At 41.4% G+C, this 25,892-nt stretch overlaps 1 protein-coding gene across 2 annotated transcripts; it reads right to left on the bottom strand.

Moving 5' to 3' along the window:
* On the bottom strand, positions 1 to 22,736 carry NCOA4 (nuclear receptor coactivator 4). Of its 2 annotated transcripts, none has more exons than XM_039482312.1 (10): positions 22,593 to 22,736; positions 7,189 to 7,343; positions 5,524 to 5,664; positions 5,244 to 5,332; positions 4,479 to 4,587; positions 3,554 to 3,625; positions 2,636 to 2,782; positions 1,431 to 2,444; positions 1,006 to 1,095; positions 1 to 556 (listed from the first exon to the last, which is right to left on the bottom strand). In XM_039482312.1, the coding sequence occupies exons 2-10, from the start codon at positions 7,327 to 7,329 to the stop codon at positions 551 to 553; spliced, it is 1,809 nt and encodes a 602-aa protein (XP_039338246.1). In that variant the 5' UTR covers positions 7,330 to 7,343; positions 22,593 to 22,736; the 3' UTR covers positions 1 to 550. The 2 variants fall into 2 exon arrangements, with proteins under 2 accessions (XP_039338246.1, XP_039338245.1); XM_039482311.1 differs by lacking the exon at positions 22,593 to 22,736 and adding an exon at positions 13,159 to 13,366.
* Between the last annotated feature and the right edge of the window lie 3,156 nt (positions 22,737 to 25,892).

Genomic DNA, 25,892 nt, shown 5'->3' with positions numbered 1-25,892 from the left:
TACATTTAACAGCGTTGGGCTGAGTTGTACACAGGATGCAAGCAACAACTGCCATCCTTCAAAGGTTAACAAACAATTGCTTCCAACTAAGGAATAAGCTATCTGAAAAAGATGAATCCTTCTCAAGATAAAGTTCCAGAATATGAAAGGCAACCTTTTGGGCAAGGAAACTGCAACACTATATAGTACATTCCAAGCACCAGAGATGCAGATTTCACAGCAAAGACATTTCATTTTACAATTGCTCTGAGCTTCAACATGCTTCAAGTGATAACCCATAAAAGAAGCTTCACATGGGCCCATGAAAGATATGCTCTTACAAATGCCTATTATGTCAGTGTGCTTATATTCAGCAGGCCTGCACTCAGGAGTCATTTATAACACAAAGGCATTTTCTGCACCATAACTCAGTTACCTATAAGTATAGTTTGTCTTTTAGCTAAAGCAGACTAGTTAGACACAAGCAATTATTCAGCAGACTGCAATGACATAGTATATGTATGTGTGGCAATCAGCAGGAAGGTGACGTGGTTCTAATGCTTCAGGTTCTTCACTTCTAGAACAAAACAATTCAGAATGCAGAGTTATTTTATTTTGTTCTCTGGTAAAAGAGAAAGTAACACTGTGTGAGAGAAGCATGTATAAAAGGGATGTTGAAAATGCTTCACATAAAGATACTGTTTCTGGGGCTGAGTTTCTTGGTACTGGTAGGTTTCTGTTCTGGAATTCACCATAAACCATACAAAGATTCAATATTTAATATCAATTTACTTAACAGTGGGAATGATTCCCTCAACCTTCCCTGGCAGAAGAGGATGAGAGAAAGAACAATGGAGGACCAGGAGGGGTGAGAATGGAGAAGAGGGAATAGGTTAAGCTGCTAAAGACAGATATAGAAAGGAAATCATATGTTGCTTTTAATGTTTAAATGTAGATATCTTCAAGGATTATGGAATGCACAACTGTGTTTATTAGCAATGCATTTGTGTAATTGATTAATCTTACCTGTAAAGGAGTCTGGTACAGCCACTTTTCTCTATCTCCGTTCAGTTTCATACAGGCAAAAAGATCACAAACTGTAGGTAGGCCATAGTCCTGAAAAAGGGAATGTCTTTAATAATTATGTCCAAAATGCATCTAAGTTAGTTTTCCTGCATGTCTGCAATCTTTTAAAGGGGTCAGATCAAAGAAAGTTACATTTAATATTTCTTATGAGATGAATCTTAGCTATATTCGCTTTACAAAGTTTGTTGGATTTTAATACTGAGATGTGTTTTATTTCAGCACTCTTAAAATAGTGGTTGAGCACTGAGAAGACAAGTTTTTTCAAAAAGACTTGAGTTTGCTGTAAACCCAGGGCAAGAAGTAACACTGGTAATTATACTATCTTAACACATTATCTAGGAACAAACATTAAAGATTATGCTCACTTGTGCCTTCTTGCGTAGCAGCCATTTATCTTCCAATGGAGGCTGGTTGACATTTTCTATATTCTTTGAAGACAACGTCCAACTGTTGACATTCAGAGGAAGGTGGAATGGGGCCAGGAGGTCTAGAAAGGGACTCTTGAAGCTAACTTCTGCTTTCTCCCCGTTTGCCTTTTCTTCTGTGCTTGCTGCTTTGTGCACTGATTTGGCTAGCCAGGTTGTCAATGGACTCTCAAGCAATGCTTTTAGAGGCTCTACAACCTTCACTGAGCTATCCAATTTCACTGTGGTAGTAGCTGACTCCTCTGGGAGCTGCCTGGAGGGATGAAGCCAAATGTTGACAGCAGATTTAGGCTTCTCAGACTCAGGGTTCACCACTGGTATCTGGCTTACTGGCATGCCATTTTTATCCTTCCCCTCTTTCTTCAGGAGCCACTTACACAGAACTTCCTTTTCACAGCTGTCATCACACACACACTCTGAAAAGTTAGTGCATGGCTCATTAGCTTTGCACACATCTTCCACTTTAAATGGAGTCTTGGGGTGCTGTACAAGCCAGACGTTGGTAGATACCGTGGGTGATTTCTTCACATCATGATGCTCATTCAGGCACTTAAGATTTCCAAGGTTTTCTATCTCTACACTCTTGGCCTGACTGCCATGACAGTTAGTGCAGGAGTCAGCTTTGGGAAGCCAATCATTTATGTTATATTCCTCCCTAAAAGGTTTAAACACACATTTCCATTTCTCTTCTGAGGCACTACTTCCATTTTCTGGGCCTGAAGGAGTAAGCAGCCAGTCAGAAATGTCCATCTCTTCTTGCTCAAGGAACTCCAATTGATCCATCTTTTCAGTGGAAATGAAGGAGCCACTGGTGGAATAAGAGCTCTTGTGCTTATGGGAATCTGTTTTTTCAGAAGTTTCTTCTCTTTGCTGATTCTGCAGGAGCCAGTTTTCCAAATCTTTCAGATTTCCCCAGGCTTCCTCCAAATAACAGACTTTGGAAGAATTTAAATCCTAAAAATAAAACAATTACTGTTTGTACAGTGACAGCTCAGAATATTTTGAGAATCAAGCAAGATGTAACAAGGGTAAGGCAGAGATGCAAGAAAAGTATAATGGATGTGCTCCCCACCCTTCCAATTTCAACTGCAGCATGATACAACATTCCTCTTTAATACATTTTATTTAGTATGTGAAGAGCATACCTGGCTGGTCTCTGGCATGTGCTTTTTCATAAGCCAGTCCTCAGGGTTGATGCTGGGAGCATATGGAGCCTGGCAAATGCTAGCAGACTTGCTTCCAAGTAGCCAATCACTGAGTGGGGAACCCAAAGTCCCAGACAATAGTTTCTTCTAAAAAAGAATGTATGGTCTCCATGTTATAAAAATAACTATTTCATTGTGGAGGCAATCTACAGAGAATCTTAGAATGTACAGTGTGTCCAATGTATACCAATATTTATGTACCAAAAGAAGAACCACAGAAGTCCCTTCTCAAACCATCATCACAAAAGCCTCACAGTCATCTATGTGGCAGAAAACCAGCTTACTGCTGTGTGGTTTGCTTTTCCAATTGTTTCTAATTATCTAGAAACTAGATTGAAAACAGTTGTGTGTGTACAATTAATCTGTATGACCCACAGTAATTCTGGATCCTGTGATCACTGCAGCACTTTTGACTGTACAGTCTCTCAAGCTACATGAAAAATACCTTGAACATAGCTGCATCTCTGTGCTGGACCCAGCATGGTGCCTCCCAGCTGAACTGTTGCAATACAACTGGAATGGTTCCAAATCCCTGTCTGGCACACTTAGGACTCAACTCCATTTATCCTCTAGCATTTGGACTAGAAGAGCCAAGCTGGAGCCACCCCATTCCACCCCCATGGACAAATTAACCCAAGTTCATATTTAAGGAGCTGATGTAAGGGAAGATGGCAAAAGGAAACTAGAACATCCTCCCAGCAGGCATACTCAATTGCCACGTTGTTACTGGATACTCAAACTGCAATACCTTAACAAGTGCCATAAAAATTACCAGTTAGGAAAGCTGAGAGATAGCAAGATTATGCTTATACTATCTTTAGTCAAATCCTATTTTCAGAAGACAAATATTCATTTTACCTGTTCATGTTGGGCCAGCGTGCAGTTCTGCACTGACATCCAAGGGGAGGCATTTTCTGTCTCAGGAGTTTGCTATTTAAAAAAAAGCATGACCAATAATCACTTTCCTCATTTTTAAAACTCAACTCCATTAAATTAAAAAAACAAATGTTTAAACATTAATATTATAATGAAGCAGCATTAAAAGCACAGTTACAACTGGTGAACTCCTTTTATATCCCTGTAACTTCAAGATTACTGAAGGGCTGGGGGGAGGAGGGGGAAGCCTTCAAAATAAAGATGTTATGGCAAATTTCATTGTAGAGCAATTAAGCATAATTATTTCTCCTTTTATAAAGGTAAATGCTCCCAGAGGCTGGGGCATGTACTTTTTCATCAATATTGCCTACAACTGGCATCCGCTAAAGGAAGTCCCCACATTAAATTCTAACTGCTACAACAAAAAGCAAGAACACATACCCGCCATCCTCCACCAGTCACCCTAACCTTCCAATCAACCTCTGCCAAAAACATATCTGTATGTTAATAAAATGCAGGTATACTTTAGCGAGGCTGCTGTACATATAGACTGACTCCAAATGTAGCTGAGGAGATACTTTTGAAATTGACTTCTTGGCAAATCATCAATAGCTTGGGGTTTTTTTATTACTGTATATAAATATCACATCCCTCCCATGTGATCATAATCTATCTGATCAAGTTCTACACTTTCTGATGTTGAAAAAACGTTGCTATATGCAATGGATGATTAGATGATGTGCCTAAAGCTGTAATAAAACATACACAAATATTTTATTTCAACTAGAGATTTAAAATGAAACCAGTTGAATAAATGATGAGGGAACTGCAGACACCCTCTCCCCTTAAAAATATCTGAATCAAGTATTTTCAACAGTGATCCTACTAGAAAAGCCGTGGTACTCACCATTGTTTTAATTGAGCCAAACGACATGATGGCCTGGCGAAGGAAAGATGTATCAGCCTCAAAGTTCAGGTTGGAAGACTCTTCTGGTTTGAGGGTCAGACTGCCTAGTCTAAAAGAATTCAGGAGATCTTCAATAAAAATTAAAGTTCACCCATAAGTTCAGTTAAATCCTTCACTAGCTTTAAGCTTATAAAACTGAGCCAATATTTGTATAAAAGGCTTTTAATTGGCTCTGCTGCAAACAGCCAAAAATCTAAACTAATTTGAATTATTTATTTAGCTTTTTACACAAAAATAAAGAGATGTGTCCATCCAAGGCTCTATGTAGTAAAAACAGAAAAAAGTGAAATATCCAGCAAAAGAGCAAACTCCTCTCCCCGCTTACTCTGCCTCCCAAATCAAATGACATCAAACCTTAACCTCTGCAGTAACCTGCACAAATAGTTGTGCTTGCATTACCGTTTATGGTATCCTAACTTCTCTTTAAAGGATCAATTTAAAAATCTTACACTGAGATTTTCAAAGCAGTCCTGGGTATTTAGCCATACTTGTCTTCCATCCTAGACTGCTCTGAAAATCTCACCATTAATTTTTTTTTAGCAATTACCAAAAATAGCTTATAGTAAAGTATTATACATACGTCATAAAAGCTAACTATGTAGAAGAGATGGTCTACAGACATTATGACCAGAAAACAGTTTAAATTCAATGTAAAGTCAAAATGAATAGCACTCTTAATTTATTCACATTATGTAATATTTTTACCTCTCCAGGCACACAGAAATCTGATTGACTAGGTCATTAGTATGGGGGTGTTCCAGTTGATGGATAAGACAATTGAACTGTCCCAGCAACTATATGAAAAATAAAACATTATTATTGCCTTAGCTCCAGTAAAGGCATCACATGTTCAAATTCATACTCTTATACTTGACACAGAATATACCTGTTCAAGATTTGTACTCTACCATGAATACACACTAGCAAGACCAGTGTATTTGAAAGGGCCAATATAGCTAAATTGAGTTAAACACACAAATCTTACCCAGTAGAGTTGGTATGTTTGCTGTTGCAAGGTCTCCTCTTTGAGCTGCTGAATGAGATCTACCTGTTCAAGCAGCCAAACTTCACGACTGCGCAGACATTCCATATGACGACTTATGCAGCTGTGAATCTGAGCTTTGACCTGCAAGATAAATACCAGCTGCATTTAGTATTTCTGGAATGTTTGCTGAGTAGTTCAAACCAGAGCATGCCCAATGTGTTGTGTGGTTTTTTTTGTTTGTTTTTTGGGGGGAGGGGAGAGGAAACCCACCCACTGAAATTAAATACTAATATTTTTGTATTAATCGTAATCACCTCAAACCATAACTGAAATTTCTTTGTTCACATCACCAACCTTCACACATCACAACATATAATTCACACATAACTTGCTGGGTTAAGAAAGCTATTGTACACAAGTCTGAGTATTCTTTAGGACAAATGCAGTTTCAATTATTATTAACAAACTTTCACAAAAGTCAAATGTGGCTACCCAATTCCACAGACAAATAATATTAAATAGTAATATTTGTCATTTATGCATACTACAGTAACACCCAGAGTCCCTCGTCAGAATCTGGGCATCACTATGTCTAACAGGCAGGCAGAGGCAGTGGGGATAGGGGAGAAGGGGGGGGAAATGTATTGTGACACAGACATTGGCTTCCAACCACCTTCTTCTCACTCCATAAAATACATTTAATCTAAGATTACAAAATGGTTTGTATTTGATGTCATTGCACATTTATTCATCAAAGATGTGGGCTTATACTCAACATACTTACCAGTTACCCCACTTCAAAGTTCAAAGACCATTCCCATTGAAGGAGTACCCAAACGCAAAGGATTATCAGTTTATTAAAACAGCTGTACTACTACATATTATTTGTATCACCTTTATATCTTTCAGTTTAAAGAAGTTATTTCCAGCCGCATAAATAGTGAATCACTAAAAAATCCCATTACAAATAAGAAACTATTAATAAAACCCAGAGACTAACACAAAACATATGCTAGTGAGATTGGATGTTGAGAAACTGCACTTTTTATTTTGCCTGGTGAGGTTAGTAATACTCAGATGCTTATGTTTTGTAAGGATAATAGTTGAGTAACAGTGAGATAATGGTTAGGGCTTTGTGTCTGTCATGGATTCCATGACTTTCTGCAACCTGCATGACCTCCGTCACTTCTGCAGCAGCCAGTGTGGCTGACCCCTGGGCTGCCCAAGCAGCTGGCTCCAGGGCCAGCCACTCAGGTGGCTCCAGGACCAGCTACACCAGCCGCTGCTGGAGCAGCTCTGCAGCCAGCTGCTTGGGCAGCCCCGCAGTAAGCGCTGGGCAGCTGGCCCCTAGGACCACCCAAGCAGGGCCCTGTGCGGCTGGAATGGGTGCTGCTGGCCCACTTCCCAAGGCTCTCTCCCACTCCCCAGATTTAGTCAGGGGTATTTATAGCATAAACAGGTCACGGGCCATGAATTTTTCATGCCTGTGATCTGTCCATGACTTTTACTAAAAATACCAATGACTAAATCGTAGCCTTAATAATGGTGCTTCTAGGACAGACTGCTTATTGTTTCAGAAGACCAAGTATCTTGCAGAACTACCAATCAAAACTGAGGTCAAAGACTGGCAAAATGTTAGACTTTTTAAAAGTATATTTTAAATACCTCTCTCCAGTTGACTTCAATTTGTTGTTCAGCCTTGACAACTCCAGCAATAGCTGTCTCCAAGTCTTTCTTAGCTTGAAGGCACTTTACAAGGGACTCCTTACTGCAGGAGCTTCCACTCCTATCCTGCGGTGGGATCATTCTTGACAGTGTTCCTAAACCACAAGGAAATTTTGTTTTAACAACAGTGAAACTTAAATACTTCCAGAAGTCCCTGAAAGGATAAGAATGAGGAGGGCATAATCTGAATAGTCATCTGCAGCCTCAGTAATATTAATCTGTTACTGAAAACACATTTGAAATGTAACTTTTCTAAAGGTCAAGAGACCAAAAACAAAACAAAACAAAACAGGTGTAAGAAAGTAATGTCCAGTAACTTTGTGGACAGAATGTCTGAATATAACCATCTTTGCCTTGGTTGTCTTCTCTGTTTACTTTTGGTACACAGCAATTTGCAATATCTGATGTGCTACAGAAAACAAGTTGTCTGGAAAAATATTAATGAGGAGGTCACATCAAGGTCTTGTGATTCTTCTGGGTAATTTTTCAGCATAGTAATTTATCCACACTACCAATATAAAAAGAAGATATACTGTGCTGCTAAATATCAACACGCTGAAAATTTCCTCATTAGATTTCTGTTTTCCATTGCTTTTAAACTTTTTCTAGCTAAGGAAGACAGAGGATGAGAGAGGTCTGGAGAAGGGAAAATATATTACCTATCTTTAAAAAGGGGAACAAAGAGGACTGGGGGCTTACAAACCCATCAGCCTAACTTTGGTACCTGGAAAGAACTCAAACAAATTATTAAATAATCAATTTGTAAACAACTAGAGGATAACAGCGTTATAAGGAATAGCCAGCATGGATTTGTCAAGAACAAGTCATGTCAAACCAACCTAATTTCCTTCTTTTGACAGGGTTACTGGGCTAGCAGGTAGGGGCAAAGCTGTACACTTGATAAAGCTTGACTGTAGTTAAGCTTCTGACACAGTCACATATGATATTCTAATAAGATAGCTAGAGAAATGTGGTCTAGATAAAATTACTATAAGATGGGTACATAACTAACTGAAAGACCATCCTCAAGGAATAATTAAAACTGGGAGGACTTATCTATTGGGGACCCGCAGGGGTCTATCCTCAGTCCGATAATATTCAATACTTTCATTAATTTAGATAATGGAGTGGAGAGTATGCTTTTAAAATGTACAGATGACACCGAAGTGAGAGGGTTCACAAGCACTTCAGAAGACCGGAATCTGGAAGGACCTTGACAAATTGGAGAATTAGTCTGAAATGAACCAGACAAAATTCAATAAATGCTATACTTAGGAAGGAAATATTAAATGCAGATACAAAATGGGGAATGACTGGCTAGGCAGAAAAGAAAAAGATCTGGGGGTTATAGAGGATCACAAGTTAAATATGAGCAAGGTTACAATTTTGTCATGGACATTTTTAGTAAAAGGTAGGGACAGGTCATGGGCAATTAACAAAAATTCATGGAAACCGTGACCTGTCCCTGACTTTTACTAAAAATGTCCATGACAAGAAGGGCGAGGGAGGAGCGTCCAGCACCCTGCCCTGGAAGGGACTCCCACTTGTGGCGGCTGGGATCCCCTGCCGCTTACAACAGCTAGAGAGCTGCACGGGTCCCCTGCATCCATGGGAACTAGGGAGCTGCCGGGGATCTCCCTTGCTGCCCGCGGTGGCTGTGGAGCTGATGGGGGATTCTCGGTAGCTGGGGAGCTGACTGGGGACTCTCGGCCACCACGGGAGGTGGGGGTACCCTGCAGCTCCCAGTGGCTGCAGGCTATAGTCACGGAGGTCTATGGAAATCACAAATTCTGTGACTTCCGTGACCAAATCATAGCCTTAAATATAAGCCAACATGATGCTGTTGCAAAAAAGGCTAATGTAACTCTGGAGTGTACTAACAGGAGTGTTGTATGCAAGACACAGAAGGTAACTGTGCACTCTACTTGGCACCGATGAGGCTTCAGCTGGAATATTGTGTCCAGTTCTGGGTGACACACTTTATGTCTTTATGTAAGGACCATTTGCTTTTCTGGGGATAGGAGGAGGAAACTGTCTGTCACTGGTGGAGCTGAACCTATGTTTGCAGCATTAGGGAATTTGTAGACAATGCTGTACTCTGAGAGGCCTAATTTAGAACAAGCGCTAACAGATTCTTCAGAGCTGTGCTATAAAACATGAGATTCATTTCAAAAGACTATCAGAAGAGTGCAGTATCTCTGGGCTTCTCTTGATCACAAAAAGTGGTCCAGTCTAGGCTGAGTTTAGGTAGGAAATGTTAGCTAAGCCCAACTACATCCTACCTTTTTGCTAGTCAGGACAAACCCTAAATGAGGCACAGAACTACTCTGAAAGGTATGATTCCCCTCCCCCCACTCACAACAGTTACCACAGTGAGAATTCTGTTTGGTTGAAAGACTGAACTACAATTCTTCCAATACACTTTTTTTTAAATAAAACTAGTTTCCTCTTCCTATCCCCCAAAACACAAAGGGTCTTACATAGATGTAAATAAGAAAACCCAAGACCTTTACACCAATGCAAATTTTCTTACAATAGAATGAAACTATAAAATAATCTAGCAATACATTTTATTCGACTTCCTAATACATGTAAGTTACACCATCAGACTCTCTTTGATAAGACGATACACGTATAAGGAAGTCCCACTATCAAGAGGTCTGAATGAGTAATGTTACACAAGCTCAGAACTTGTTTACACTGGCAATTTACAGCGCTGCAACTTTCTCACTCAAGGGCGTGAAACCCCGCCCCCCGCGAGCGCAGCAAGCTTCAGCACTGTAAAGCGCTAGTGTAGACAGTGCACCAGTGCAGGGAGTCGCGCTCCCAGTGCTGGTAGCTACGCTCCTTGTGGAGGTGGGTTTTTTAGAGTTTTTTAGTGTGCCACAACCACACAAGCCATGTTAAAGCACTGCTGTGGCAGCACTTTAGCGTTGCCAGTGTAGACTAGCCCTCAGACTCCTTAGTGAATTTTACTCAAAACTTCTAGAAGTCATCCACAAACTGCATGTGTACAGGCTGGTCAGTTTCAAAATATCCTCAAGTGAACGAGATACTATCTTTCTGCAGAAAGTTCTACACAAACATTTTGTAAGCAAGGCAGAAGGTTAACATTATTAGAATTCTGCAATGCATGAAGATCTGTACCACATTTACAGAAATTGTATCACAGTATTTTTGCCTGGTGGGAGTGGGCACTTATTACCCAAGAATTTCAGTTCCTCTGGGGATTTCAGTCAGTGCTGCAGAATGCAAGTTTCACTGTAAATATATTTTAAATCTGTGAAAATAAATAATGTGATATTATTATTTAGTAATAATATCACATGAAAATGCAGATAACCACCGTGAATGAAAGGCCGAATAAACAAAACAAAACCCAAACACAAATGTATACATTCTACAGGGTGGTGTTGTATGGTGTGTTTGGTTTTCTCCCCATGGAAAAGGGTAGAAGCAACATTTTGTATGTAATATCAAAGATCACACCATGAGTTGTGAAGTAATTGCATCCAGTATCTCCTCCTCTTGAGAAACATATAATCATATTCAAGCTAGAACTAGAAGAGTACTTTAATTCTTTTTTTTAAATTTACGTAAGTCTCAACCAAATTACTCAGGATGCAGACGGCCAACCTACCTTGTCTCTATTTTTGCTTGAATATTATGTTTAATTCTAATATTAAAGCAATCATTTACATGTTCAATTTGTAAAACTTCTGTAATCCTTCTTCTTGCTACAGTGATTTTCAGTCCAAGAGAAGCCTTTTAATTTTAAAGTTCAGAGGACACTGCTAAATTTTATTTTTTTATAACTAATTAAAAAAAAATTCTGATGCAGCCTCCTCTAAATATGTCCTGACTTCTCTTTCTAAGTTTCTTTTTGAACAGTTTTCTGCTCCCCTGCTAATATTAAGCAGCACCTTTTGGGTGAGCCAAGAACAAACTAATATGGTTGATTCTCTTCCCTTTCCTTTCTTGAATGATCCTTCCTGCTGCTAGGGTAAACTCCCTCTCGCAGAGCCTGGAAAAGATTGTGCATGTGAGCCCACTCCCCAGGCACTACATAAGAGCAATGATGCTACTACAGGGGTTCTCAGACTTTTGTACTGGTGACCCCTTTCACACAGCAAGCCTCTGATTGCGACCCCCTTATGCATTAAAAACACTTTTATATATTTAACACCATTATAAATGCTGGAGGCAAAGCAGGGTTTGGGGTGGAGGGTGACAGCTCGCGACCCCCCATGTGGTAACCTCACGCTCCTCTGAGGGGTCCCAACCCCCAGTTTGAGAATCTCTGTGCTACTGCATAAGATGGAAGCATAACTGACCAACAAAACAATGACACTGGTTATATATTACATGCTGTTAATTGCACCTACTAACCAGTTACAGTAATCTTACTTACCAATTGTGACAATAGCAGTCACAATTTTTCAGAAGATAGAGTGATTTTTTTGAAGTTAATTTTGCAGTGTTATAGTTTGTATAAATAATAGTGAGCTTGAAGAGAGTGAAAATTACACTGGTTTTGCACATCTACTGAATGCAAAACCATTACAAGTTACAACATTTTGCAACTTACACATTTTAGAAGAGTAAAATTGACAATAGACTTGTCAGTTTCATGGTTGGCATTCAGTGTCAATTTTACCATGGTGGTAAAATACAGGAGGCCTGCCTATGCTACAGCTTTCAATTCAATTCATGTCACTTTCAATTCAATGTCACTCAATTTATTTCTACTCTACCAAGCTACAACCCATCAAAACAATATTATGGGTATATTACAAACTGTGAAGACCCAAATAGTTTACCAAAAATGTAGAGTTATAGGGAATTTCTGGTCAAGGACATTCACAATGAGTGCCACTGGATCTTTCACACCTCCTTGAAGCAGTAAGAGCCTCAGTTTTTAACATTCTCATACAATAAATGCAGTTAATTCTAAAGAATGAAGCGCTCAATTAATTATGCTGGTATTTGAGGGCTTGTCTCCATGGGACACTTAGGAAAGTTAAATCAAAGTTACCAAAGTTGTGACGGTAATGCACATAAATTAAAGCACATATCACTCCCTCCCCCCATGCTCTCATTCAAAAGTAAAGTGGCCTTAGTTCACTGTAGCTTAAGCTCTTTCTGCTCCAAGTAGCTGTTAAGGATCCAATGTCACCCTTCATAAATGTTCCTAGCCAAAAACTCCCTAGCTTAAGCTACAGCAAACTCAGGCCACTTTAGTAATAGTATATGGAATATATTTGTCACGGTCTCAATTGTATATCATAGGTACAAAGCCATTGAGTTGTTTTACACATTTTATGTTTCAAAACTTTCTAGATTAAAAATACTAATTGCAATGTCTTTAAATATATGTATAGAAGACTGTTGATGTGAAACCGAAAATGATCAGGGAAAACAGTCTGTACATCTTACAATTTGTACAACGAAAGCAGACATTAGTTAAAACTGCACTTTCTTCTTCCTGCATTTCTATCCAGTGATGGAAACAGTTCAGCAGTGACTCTGGTTATTAACAAGCTTTTAGTGTTTTCTCTTTCAGCATCCACTGATTCATACAGCTTTCTAGGAGTCACACAAAACCTCTTTTAAACAAAATTGCAATCTTGTTCCAAATATCTGTTCAGGAATGCACAGAACAGTTTCTAGTGCAGAGGCAGGAACACATGAATTCTTCATACAAAAGAATGCAATTACATTTTCTGATAAAAAAAAAGTCTGGAAACCGAAGACTTTGCTTGTGTCTAAGTGACTGGTCCCAAACTGTTTAATCTTCTCATTATCATTCTATTCTGAATATAACAAACACAACATACTAACAGAAATTCATGCGATCACAAGTCCCTGTGGTAAATATTTTATGCAAATCTTTAAAACATACACCCATACCGTTGAGTTTATGTCACACCCCTGCAGTCTGAAAGCCAAGCCTGCTTGTCCTCCTGTTTACTGTTCGCCTTGTCTTCCCGTGCGACAAGCCCAGGTTGTCGCAGCCTTGTGTGGCCCCCGCAAATTTATCAGCTGTGAGCACTGAGTAGGTTTTGGAATCTGACAGCGCAGCTTACTTCCTAAGCCCAGCCCTCGAGCCCCACGTGGCCAGGGCAGCCACAGCCGATACTCAGTCTTGCACGTCTCCACAGAGAGGCGGGGTTTATGGGTGCACTAGTCAGAGAAACGCCTGGAAACAACCGTGGCTACACAGAGCTCTGACCGGCCGGAACGCTCATGCACAGAAACCCGAGGGAGGCTACAGCATAAAGCTGGGAGAAAAAGCCGGATTGGTAATACTGAGAGAGCTGGGGACTCGGGGAGGGTTTTGTGTTTTTTAAGATTTAATAAAAGGTTTATTAAAATAAGCTTCTAGAGAAGTGGAATCTGTTAGGCTCTTTACTTTGCATGGTTGCTGCACAGAAAGAACACAGCTCTGCTGCTGAACACATGATGCCTGCTCCCAACCTTGGTGACACACCTTACACTTACAGACTTTAGTCTTCTAACCTCTGTCCAACAGGACAATGCAAAGCGGAAAGGCAACACTGGGGGTCTTAGAAAACTGCAAGTATGGCACATAGTGGTCTCCAAACAATCCCCTTTTGGAAATTAAAAGATGGAATTTTGTTTGCCAAACCTGCACACAGTTGCTTAGGGCCAAGCATGCAATCTGTGTATGTGGTTTGGCTAACAAACATGGATCCATTTTCTCAGAAAGATCTGTAACCAAATCTTCCACACTTTACATAAGAGACAATCTGTCCACATCAAAATCTTACTATTCTACTCAGCAAGGACAAAAATAATTGGCTTGAGATCTGGGACCTTATGACAGCTATTATTCTCATACCATTCATGTACTGTTCCAAAGGCAACCAATTACTCTGAAATAACAAACCCATGAAGTAAGTTCCTCCTAGGACAACTTTGCTTTTAGGATACTGTGCACTAGTTAATAATGCACACACCATACTGAGACATAGTATGCACAAGACTTGGTCCAATTATTTTAATATGTGCCTAGTTTACAATGATTCTTTTCAAACCACTGAAGTAACTGACTGTCATCTGAATGGGATTAATTTTTTAAGATGTTTTGATATTATCCTTGCTCATTTCAGGGAGTGAGTGTAAAATGCATAATTAGAAAATTCTATGTTTTAGTGTATGATTAACACCCATCTTTGATAATTATTTAGAATAGGGTTTTTTTTATACCAATCTCCTAGAACTGGAAGGGACCTTGAAAGGTCATTGAGTCGAGTCGAGTCCAGCCCCCTGCCTTCACTAGCAGGACCAATATTTTTGCCCCAGATCCCTAAGTGGCCCCCTCAAGGATTGAACTCACAACCCTGGGTTTAGCAGGCCAGTGCTCAAACCACTGAGCTATCCCTCCCCCCTTAAACTGATAAAAAGAATTCAAGTGCCTAGAGTGTATGGCAAATCTGGTTAATTGGTACATAAAAGACCCTCCCTATAATTCCAACCCATTTTGTAAAAAAAGAGTTATACTGAAGTGCTTTCTTGGGTGCAGTTCCTGGAACAATTTTATAAAACACATAATATACACACACAGCTAACTAGCATTAGCCAGAAGCCTACATACCTAAGCTATGGAAATACTCTCTCTCTCTCTCTCATTGTTCTTTACAGTAATGATTCCTTTGGATAATCTTAGTAAATACTGACAATTATTTACAAAACAAATAATCTATTGCTTTCAGAATATAAATATAGGACTAAAAAAAAATACATCCAGGAGACAGAGGAATCTTTTGAGTCAGAATTTTAAATGTATGGGTAAATATCTACTTCACCCTTCCAAGTGAATAATTCAAAATGTAACAAATTTTTCTATCATTAGTTCTCAGATGGATTTGAGATGTGCTAAATTAAGATTTTTCCAAACAGGGAACAAATCTCATATAAATTACTCTCTTCTTGTTGTATTAAAGACATCTGATGTTCTGCAAATACTCCTCCAGGACAAGAGACCTTTTGGGATTAAAAAAAATAATTCTTTGAGCAGTAAGTGCAGTTAGCAATGTACTGGTACTGGCTGCCTCCAGGTAATACCCACTTAACCAACACACTACTCCACTGTAATGGCTCCTACTTAAACACAATAATAATATCTAGCTCTTGTATAGTGCTTTTCATCAATAAATCTCAAAGTTTAACGTACTTATCCTCACACCACCACTGTGAAATGGGGAAGTATTATAAATTATTATCCCCAAGAAGGACCAAATAAATTTAGAAAATCAACTTCCTATTAAGGTCCAGTATCACAGAAAATGGCAATGTTATCACATTTCTATTGCATGTTTTGACAGGAATTAATTCTTGTATCAAAAGATTAAAATTTCATGTTGTCATAGGGAGTATTCAAAAACTACCTTGGACTATTTAAAAAGCAGTCCACATTAGCTAGGAAAGTATCTGAAATGCTTATATTAGGCTCTACTGAGCAGTACAGGTGGTCATTAGCTCATTCTAGGTTTAATAAGATTCTTTCCTAGCAAATGCATTTTAGTATCCACTTGTCAGTTTAAACCACAAAACCAGAAAGTGCTGTAATACATCCCACTATTTTGTTACACATCCCTTCATTGGATGTGACAATGTGTGTTACATACTAAAAAGATACATAAAATATACTCAGTGAGCATGTGGTTGGTAGCCTCTTTTACTTGTTGGGATACAAGGCATAAAAAGCTGTAAACAACAATAGTCACCTGTAGGCTTTTCACTACTGTCAGTTTTCATTGATTCCCTGGGTCTTTCACACAGCAAGTGGGCAGAGGAAAAAAAGTAATAGGAAAATGTGCCACAAAAATTGGCAAGGCAGGATTGGGGGCAGATATAGCATCTATTACTATTTTTGTAAATTGATGTTAACACTAAGTAATTATTTTGTTTCCTAGCACCAGAACACTCTGTTAAAGGCTTCAGAAAAAGAGGGTTTTACTAAGAACTCCTCTGCATGACTAACCAATAGAGTTAAAACTTGTCAGCTACAAAATGAAGACCATAATGCAGGGCCTCAAGGTGATACAGTAACTCCTCACAACTGTTGCGGTTAACCTTGTTACCTTGCTGATCTATTAGGGAACAAGCTTGGTTAAAGTTACACAAGGCTCCCTTATAACATGCTAAGTGAAGAGTTACTGTATGTCAGAATTTTCAGTGCTCAAACTGAGACCTTTCCCCCACCTCCCTAAAAGATTATTTTCTATATTCCTCAGCTCTTGCATTTCTATTTTTTTTTGCCAGCTGCCTGCTTTGTCCACTGCTTGCAGGATTCTCTGTAAGAGCAGCCCCTCCTTGTGGGGATTAGAACCAGGGGAGGCCAGCAGTCCTCCTCCCCCATCAGCTCCCCTAAATTCCCTGTAAAGTATGTGGCTCAGCAGCTGCCCAGCAGGAGTTCAGGTGGCCCTCCCCACACTGCCATGCTGCTCCTGCTCTGCCCTCTGTCTTGGAGCTGCTCCCAGGAGCTTCCTGCTTGTTGGGGGAGGAGGGGAGAGGGATGCTGATATCAGGGTGTCCACCTGCTCCCCCCCCCCGAACCCCCACTCCACAAAATGGAGGAGGGGGACACCGCTCAGTAACAGAAAGGAGGGAGCTAGCTGTTGCTTCCTGTCTGAACAGGATGAGCTGCTTAAAAGGGCAACGTACTTAAAGTAGGGTCAGCATGCTTAAAGGGGCAATGCAACTCTCTCTCTCACACTCATGCACAACCTCCCCAGCACTTTGGAAAGTCAGCACCTGTGCAGCCATGCATGTTCTGTCAGGAGGAGGGAGTGGTGCGCTCCAGCTGGGAGGGAGTTTACTCTAGCAGCAGGAGAGCTCAGCCAAGCACTAGTTCATCATTTAGCAGCAAGGCATTCCCTGGGAAATATTTCACTCTCTTACTCCACCACCTCAACCAAGATTCACTATCATTCGTTGCTGTGTACAATATTAAACTGTTTGTTTAAAATTGTTTAAAACTTATACTGTATATAATGTCTTTTGTCTGGCAAAAAAATTTCCCTGGAACCTAACCCTCCTCTCCCCCCATTTACATTAATTCTTATGGGGAAATTGGATTTGCTTAACATCGTTTTGCATAAAGTAGCATTTTTTCAGGAACATAACTACAATGCTAAGTGAAGAGTTACTGTATGTCAGAATTTTCAGTGCTCAAACTGAGACCTTTCCCCCACCTCCCTAAAAGATTATTTTCTATATTCCTCAGCTCTTGCATTTCTATTTTTTGGTCCAAATGCTCAGGGACTAAAGAATACTTTTGGTTTAATGAAAAAGATCACATGCCGGGGGGGGGGGGGAGAGGGAGACAACAGAATAATGTACAAGCTTTTCATCGGCAACAGCATCATCTGAATTACTGCTTATATAGATTGTTGTCATACATTTCAAATGCAGATTGGGTCAGAAACACCCATAAAACTGGTAATTTGTAAACATTAATTACCAAGTTAAGAGAACTTTTGGAGACAAAAAAATTATTCTTGACAGAGTCTATCTATATTAGTAAAATGACTTCTTGTTGACTATGATTGTCGCTAACTGGTCACCATAATGATCCAAATGAGCTACTGTTGTAAACTGTTTAGGTTGCTAACGGTTGTCTATATTAAAAGACTGAGACATTTCCCATTATAGTACCAATGAATCATGGTTCTCCTAAAGTACCTATCCCAGAATGCAGGCCCCACAAATCCTCTTAACAGACGGAGAAGTGCTGTAGCAAAATGTAAAGTGTAATCCCTATTATAAGCATTTTTCAATCTAAAATAGCATGCATTTAATAAAATTTGGTGTCAGCATTCCCCTTCTCCAAAACACAGGTCTTTGTTGTATGCTGTACCTTATAAAACAGAAGCCATACATAGTTACAGAAGCTGCAGTAGGTGCAAAACAAGAGAGGAATCTGGAATTACTACCTTAATGAACAACAAAAAATGCTTCACATAATGCACTTTGCAAAACTGGAGATTAGACGTGCTCTTTATCTACCCATGCCATTTTGGAATTGTATCAAGTGAACTTGTGTTGCTGCACTTCCATCCACAGTAACACTGGAATAGTTCAGACTGAACCAGTTATAAGATTTGCTCAGAGTTAATGCAGTAATACTTGAGTAACACACTTGAAAAACATTACAAACACTAGTGTGGAAAGTGTTTTAAATGTGTTCTAGATGTTTGAAATGGTTCTTTTAAGTGTTGGAAGTCTGTAATGTAGTTGGGACACAAAAGTTCAGTACCCTTCTTAAAGCCTGATTGTGGTTTTATGGCATTTACATTAAAAGTAAACCTTTTTCAGCAAACCCCTCCCCCCACCCCGAGGGGTAACTGTTGTTTATACTTATTATTAGCATGCAGCATTATTGTAGGCATGTCTTACTCCTGGGAGAATTCTGCATCACTTCACACATGCAGAATTCATGTGCCACTCAGAATTAATTTTTTTCTCAGCAGAAAATTCATTCTGCCAAGAAGTGTTGCAGTTACACCTTTTGGCCACATAAGAACTGTCATACGGGTTAGACCAAAGGTCCATCTTCCGACAGTGGCCAATGCCAGGTGCTTCAGAGGGAAACGAACAGAACAGGTACTCATCAAGTGATCCATCCTCTGTCGTCCATTCCCAGCTTCTGGCAAACAAAGGCTAGGGACACCATCCCTACCCATCCTGGCTAACAGTCATTGAGGGACCTATCCTCTATGAATTTATCTTGTTCTTTTTTGAACCCTGTTATAGTCTTGGCCTTCACAATATCCTCTGGCAAAGAGTTCCATGGGTTGACTGTGCATTATATGAAGAAATACTAGCTTTTATTTGTTTTAAATCTGCTGCCTGTTAATTTCATTTGGTAACCCCTAGTTCTTGTGTTAGGAGAAGGAATAAATGACATTTCCTTATTTACTTTCTCCACACTAGTGATGATTTTATATACCTCTATCATATCCCCCCTTAGTTGTCTCTTTTCCAAGCTGAAAAGTCCCAGTCTTATTCATCTCTCCCCATATGGAAGCTGTTCCATACCCCTAATTATTTCTGTTGCCCTTTTCTGAATCTTTTCCATTTCCAATGTATCATTTTTGAGATGGGGAAACCACATCTGCACACAGTATTCAAGATGTGGGCCTACCATGGATTTATATAGAGGCAATATGATATCTTGTCTTATTAGCTATCCCTTTCTTAATGATCCCCAACATTTTTTTTGACTGCCTCTGCATACTGAGTGGATGTTTTCAGACAACTATCCACAATAACTCCAATCTCTCCTTTTCTTGAGTGGTAACAGCTAATTTAGACCCCACTATTTTATACATATAGTTGGGATTATGTTTTCCAATGTGCATTACTTTGCATTTATCAACACTGAATTTCATCTACCATTTTGTTGCCCAGTCACCAGAACAGAGAACAGCTGCTCCCGGTTGCGGATAGGGAAGAGCAGAGGCTGCATTCCTCACAGCACCTGCCTGTAGGGCCAGGTCAGGAGGCACAGGATATGGGGGGGACAGACAGCGTGGGGAACATGGAACTGCTGGGGTGTCACAGACTGGGGTTCAGAAGGGCTAGTGGGGGGACAGACTGGGGCAGGGGCTGAATGGGAGTGGGGGGTAGGGACTGAATGAGAGTGGGGGTGCAGGGACACATGGAGATGGGCAGAAAAGGATGGCTGAGTGGGGGTGCAGGAACACATGGGGTTGGGGAAAGAGGGTGGCTCACTGAATGAGAGGTTAGGGATCAGCCAGGGTCTGCATGGAAGAGGCTCCCTAACAATCCCTTCCCCCAACAAACTAAAAAGAACCTGTTCCATACTTCTACCCACACCTAACAACCCTCCAAGTTCATTCTCAGGTTCCTTCCCAACAATTACTTCCCTCTCCCTCAGCTCCTCCGTTACCCCAACTCCCCCAAGCCTTTGCACTGCTTCTGAGTGCCCATTAAATGAAAGCTCTTCGTAGAGTCCCCCTATGTCCATCCCTATTATAGCAGTCTCTGTTCCAAAATGATATCCACAAGTCATTCCATTACTTCACGGCTATTCTATAATCCCAATGAAGTATGGAATGTGAGGCACATTCCCTTGAAAAAAACCATGCCATATATTAACAATGCCTATATTTTATACTTTTAGAATATATAAAAAAGACTATCAGAGGAAAAAAACATGCAGTACGTCAAAAGAAGTAACTTTGGGGAGTTTCACAACATGATGCATGGTGGGTTGTCACAATGCAGGAAATGTGACAAGGATGGACACACTAGGACTTGAAATAAAAACTAACTATTTAGGTGGAAGTTAAGCATAATCCTTAACCTGGCAATGGGGAGAGACATTCAAGATATAGTTAAAAATTATTGGAATTTAACATATTACCATTGTAAGTGACCTTACAAGGAAAATCCAAATGTTCTTCCTCTTAAGACTGCTTCCATATTCATCTTCTTTTGTACCACTCCCTACTCCAGCCCTGCTGTGCCAATTATGCTTCTCTTGGTACTATATTTCCATAAGCACCTCTCTGCCTTCTCCGATGCTACCCCTCAGACCCTGGAAACCCTCACATTTGTTTTCACTGTAACCTCCCTCTCCCCCTTCAAAAACCACATCTTCCATACTATGTCTTACCTAGCCTGGAGTTAAATTCTTTGCAGAACACTATGTCCACCTACGGCACTGTATTAAAAAGCAAATTTAGAATCACTACTGGTAATTTCCAAAATGCTCAAGTCCCAGTGACTCAAGCTTGGCCTACACTTAAAAGTTCAAAATAGCTGTCGGGTGTGTGAAAAAACCACACACCTGAACACATAGCTATGCTTTCCTAACCCCCAGACATAGACTGCTATGTTAACAGATGTCCATGGACCCAGTCACCATCTCTTGAGGAGCCTACACCAACAGAAAACCCCTTTGGTCAGCATAGCATGTCTCCACACTACAGAACAGGGTTGTGATGGCATACCTACTGACACAGCTATGCTGTGGTGTAAACAGAGCCTTAGGTGCTTTTGAAAATTTTGCCCTACATCTAATTAACAAAAGCAAGCCAAAAAATATTTTTGATCATGCTCAAATATATTTACCAAGAATATGTGATACAGAATATATGATTGTGTAGGTCAGGATGCAGGAAATATTCCACTATTTGAACACAAAGAAAATCACAGTTTCAAAATTGCTTAATTTACTGAGGTTCAGTGCCACCCATAATAAACGGTAAGATAAATTATTAAACCAACAAGGCTGTGCACCCATCACTTTGTTTATTATTGTTTATTAGTGCATCAAATAGAGAATTGTTTTGTTTAGCTTGTTTGGCAAAAGCTACCTTTAAAAAAAAAGTCATATTTGCAATCATTGGACTTACTTATATTTGCAATGATGTGGGTACAAAACTGACAAACTCCTATTATGCAGATCAGTGGTTCTCAACCAGAGGTACATCAACTCAGCTAGGTATTTGCCTAGTTTTACAATAGGCTACGTAAAAAGCACCAGCAAAGTCGGTACAAACTAAAACTTCATACAGACTTGTTTATACTGCTCTACATACATTGAAATTCAAGTACAATATTTATATTTTGTTGATTTTATAACTAGATGGTAACAATAAGAAAGTAATAAGAAAGTGCATCCGACCAAGTGGGTATTCACCCATGAAAGCGCATGCTGTTAGTCTATATGGTGCCACAGGTCTCTCTGCTGCTTTTAATAAGAAAGTAACCAATTTTTCAGTAATAGTCTGCTGTGATACCTTTGTGTTTTCAATGTCTGATTTTGTAAGCAAGTAATTTTTAAGTGGAGCGAAACTTGGGGGTATGCAAGACAAATCAGACTCCTGAAAGGGGTACAGTAGCCTGGAGAGGCTGAGAACCACTGATGTAGCTTGTGGTAACCCCCAGCATGTGCTCTTCAAGCAGAGAAAGCCCAGCTCTAGGCGCTGTCCTCAAGGCCTCCCGCACCCTCTGCCCCCACTCCCCTCTCTGCACCTGGCAGCACCTCTCCGCCCCGCCTGTCTGCACGGCTGCCCCACGCGTGACAGGGGTCACTGTCACCCGCCGTGTCGCAGCCCCGGGGGTAGCGCGGCCCGCAGCGGCCGCCCGCGCGCATTACCGGCGGGGAAAGCCCCGTATGCCCAGGCCGGAGCGGCGCTGCGGCCCCCGCCGGCGCACACGGGGGCTGAGCCCGGCCGGCTGGGGCGCGAGGCGGAACCCCGGCTCCGGGCGGGCACCAGCCGGCGGGGTTTCCCCAGCGGGTGACGCAGGGGGGGGTGCCGTGTCCCGGTGCGCTCCGCACTTACCGGCTGGGGCGTGGGGGGGTCCCAGAGACGCAGCGGTTTGACCTCACGGGCTGGAGGCTCAACGCAAAACGGGAGAGGGGAGCGAGCGGCTACTCTCGCGAGAACTGTGCCCGTCATGAAGCCTCGCGAGGAGCAGTGAGCATGTGCTGCCCCGTAGCGGCCGAGAGGCGCCGCTACACGCGCGGGCATCTTGCCAGCCCGTTTCCTGCGGCGCTAGAACTGCGTCTGCGCATGCTCAAAACCCCTGTCCCTCCCGCCCCGTTTAGCGAGGGGGAGGCAATGGGAGAGGGGCACTGGCCGAGGACGGAGGCCCCCCCCGCCCGGCGGGGGGCGGGGTTGCCTGCTGCAGGGCGGTGACAGGAGCTGGTGCTGCTGAGCACCGTGAGGCCAGGGCATGGCACAGAGGAGCTAACAAGCCTGGGGAAGCCGCTCTCCTCAGCCCAGAGCTGCCCTAGGGCACGCGGCTCAGTGATGGGCATAAGAACGGCCGTACAAAGGTCCGTCCAGCCCAGTATCCTGTCTACTGCCAGTGGCCAATGCCAGGTGCCCCAGAGGGAGTGAACCGAACAGGCAATGATCCAGTGATCGCTCTCCTGCCATCCATCTCCATCCTCTGACGAACAGAGGCTAGAGACACCATTCCTTACCCATCCTGCCATTAATGGACTTAGTCTCCATTAATTTATCCAGTTCTCTTTTAAACCCTGTTATAGTCCTAGCCTTCACAACCTCCTCAGGCAAGGAGTTCCACAAGTTGGCTGTGCGATGTGTGAAGAAGAATTTACTTTTATTTGTTTTAAACCTGCTGCCCCTTAATTTCATTTGGTGCCCACTAATTCTTATATTATGGGAACAAGTAAATAACTTTTCCTTATTCACTTTCTCCACACCACTCATGATTTTATATACTTCTATCATATCCCCCCTTAGTCTCCTCTTTTCCAAGCTGAAAAGTCCTACTCTCTTTAATCTCTCTTCATATGGGACCTGTTCCAAACCCCTAATCATTTTAGTTGCCTGTCTCTGAACCTTTTCTAATGCCAGTATATCTTTTTTGAGATGAGACGACCACATCCGTACACAGTAGTCAAGATTTGCGTACCATGGATTTGTATAAGGGCAATAAGTTATTCTCCGTCTTTTCTCTTTTAATGATTCCTAACATCCTGTTTGCTTTTTTGACTGCCGCAGCACACTGCGTGGACATCTTCAGAGAACTATCCATGATGACCCCAAGATCTCTTTCCTGATTAGTTGTAGCTAAATAGCCCCCATCATAGTGTAGCTATTATTTTTTCCAATGTTCATTACTTTACATTTTTCCACATTAAATTTCATTTGCCATTTTGTTGCCCTATCACTTAGTTTCATGAGATCTTTTTGAAGTTCTTCACAGTCTGCTTTGGTCTTAACTATCTTGAGCAGTTTAGTATCGTCCAAACTTTTGCAAACCACCTCACTCTTTACCCCAGTGGTCACAACCTTTTTGTGGCCAGTAGCACATTCATGTTTTCAGAAGAGTGTGCCAGGCACCAACAATTTTTCAAGGTTTATTTTGTATTTGTACATTAAATAATACAAAAAATTATATTTATTATGACATAATATATGAATCCATAAGATAAAGGTAATTTTACATGTAAAAGGTATTAATTAAATTATTCGGCAATTACTCTTTCACCATACCATGTGAATTTGCTCTTTTTTATCTACCTGTCAGAAAAATTAAGGAGTTTTTACAAAATAAATATCAAACAGTTTTTATCTTATTTATTTAAAAAAGTAAAACATTGTTGAACTGCTGGTCCAAATATATTTATTATTCTTTAACATAAAATGAAGCCTGCAGCCCTGGAGTTCTCTGTCGCTGGCAGGCACGGGGCCATGGCTTCTCTCCGGCTTAAGCCGCGGCCCTGCGCCTGCCGGGGACCGAGAACACCAGCACTCGCAGCCTGCAGCTCCGGAGTTCTCTGTCCCCAGCAGGTGTGGGCGCCGGCTTCTCTCCCATGCTGGGCACTAGGCAGGCCATGCACCTGCCGGGGACAGAAAACACCAGCGCCCGCAGCCTGCAGCCCCAGAGTTCTGTCCCCAGCAGGCGTGGGGCCATGGCTTCTCTCCGGCTTAAGCCACGGCCCCACACCTGCCAGGGACAGAGAACACAGACACCTGCAGCCTGCAGCCCCGGAGAAGCTGGAGAGAAGCCACAGCCCCGCGCCTGCCAGGGACAGAGAACACCGGCACTCGCAGCCTGCAGCCCCGGAGAAGCTGGAGAGAAGCCACAGCCCCGCGCCTGCCAGGGACAGAGAACACCGGCACCCGCAGCCTGCAGCCCCGGAGTTCTCTGTCCCCGGCAGGCATGGGGCCACAGCTTCTCTCCCCTGCTGGGCACTAGGCAGGCGCACATAAATGCCCTGGCGAGTGCCATGGCGCCTGTGGGCACCGCGTTGGGGACCACTGGCATAGATAAAGGCGTGAATAATATCTCACCACTCCCTTTTCACTGTAGTGATGTTAATTTGCTTACTGGATGAGACTATATGAAGATTAATGTTTTAATTTAAAAATCAAAGCTACACCCAGAACTGGAGACCAAGCACTTTGCAGAAACAACTCCATTGTCTTCCTGCTTTCTCCCCAACCTCCAAAATCTCCATTCACCTCTCCCCATCTTTTAATTATTTTAGAAGGATCTCTCTCTCTCCCCCCTCTCCCCTCCCCCCACCCCCCAAGCAACTTCAAGCCTATGCCCCATATATTATGGAAGGAGAAATGTTTTTCAAGTTTCTTAATTAAGAAAATTGCAATATGGTAGCTCATCAAATCCCCATAATAGACACAGGGCTCCTTTACTTAATCACTGAACAAATCACCTGACAAGGGACACTGAACTGTTAAGTATCCTGAATTTCTTTTTTAAGGATGTCCCATGATTTGTTGTTGCCTAGTGCAGCCTTCAGTATTGTCTGGTGTACAGCCTATTCCTTTTGATCAGCACTTGCAGAAGAGAATAGAGGCATGGAGAATTAGAGTTTGTGGTCTAGGAAGAAAAAATGTCAGAAAGAAGATGGGGGACTGAGAAAGGAAAGACACAAGATGAGAAGGCAAAGTGTCTGTGAAAGACAACTAGCAGAACTGTACACCACTGAAAATTTAACCTAGTGATCTGGTTCTCAGGAAAGGGGAAACAAGTGAAGACTACAGCAGATTCATCTATCTTGCCCTCTGCAAAGAGCCTAATTAACCTCAAAATTAGAAATGAAGCCATTAATTTATTTAAAAGATTTTTATTTTTTTCCCACT

Source organism: Mauremys reevesii, linkage group 7 (assembly GCF_016161935.1).
Source record: "Mauremys reevesii isolate NIE-2019 linkage group 7, ASM1616193v1, whole genome shotgun sequence".
Classification (NCBI taxonomy): Eukaryota; Metazoa; Chordata; order Testudines; family Geoemydidae; genus Mauremys; species Mauremys reevesii.
Note: the sequence above shows the minus strand (reverse complement) of the source record. Positions and strands in the feature narration are given on the sequence as shown.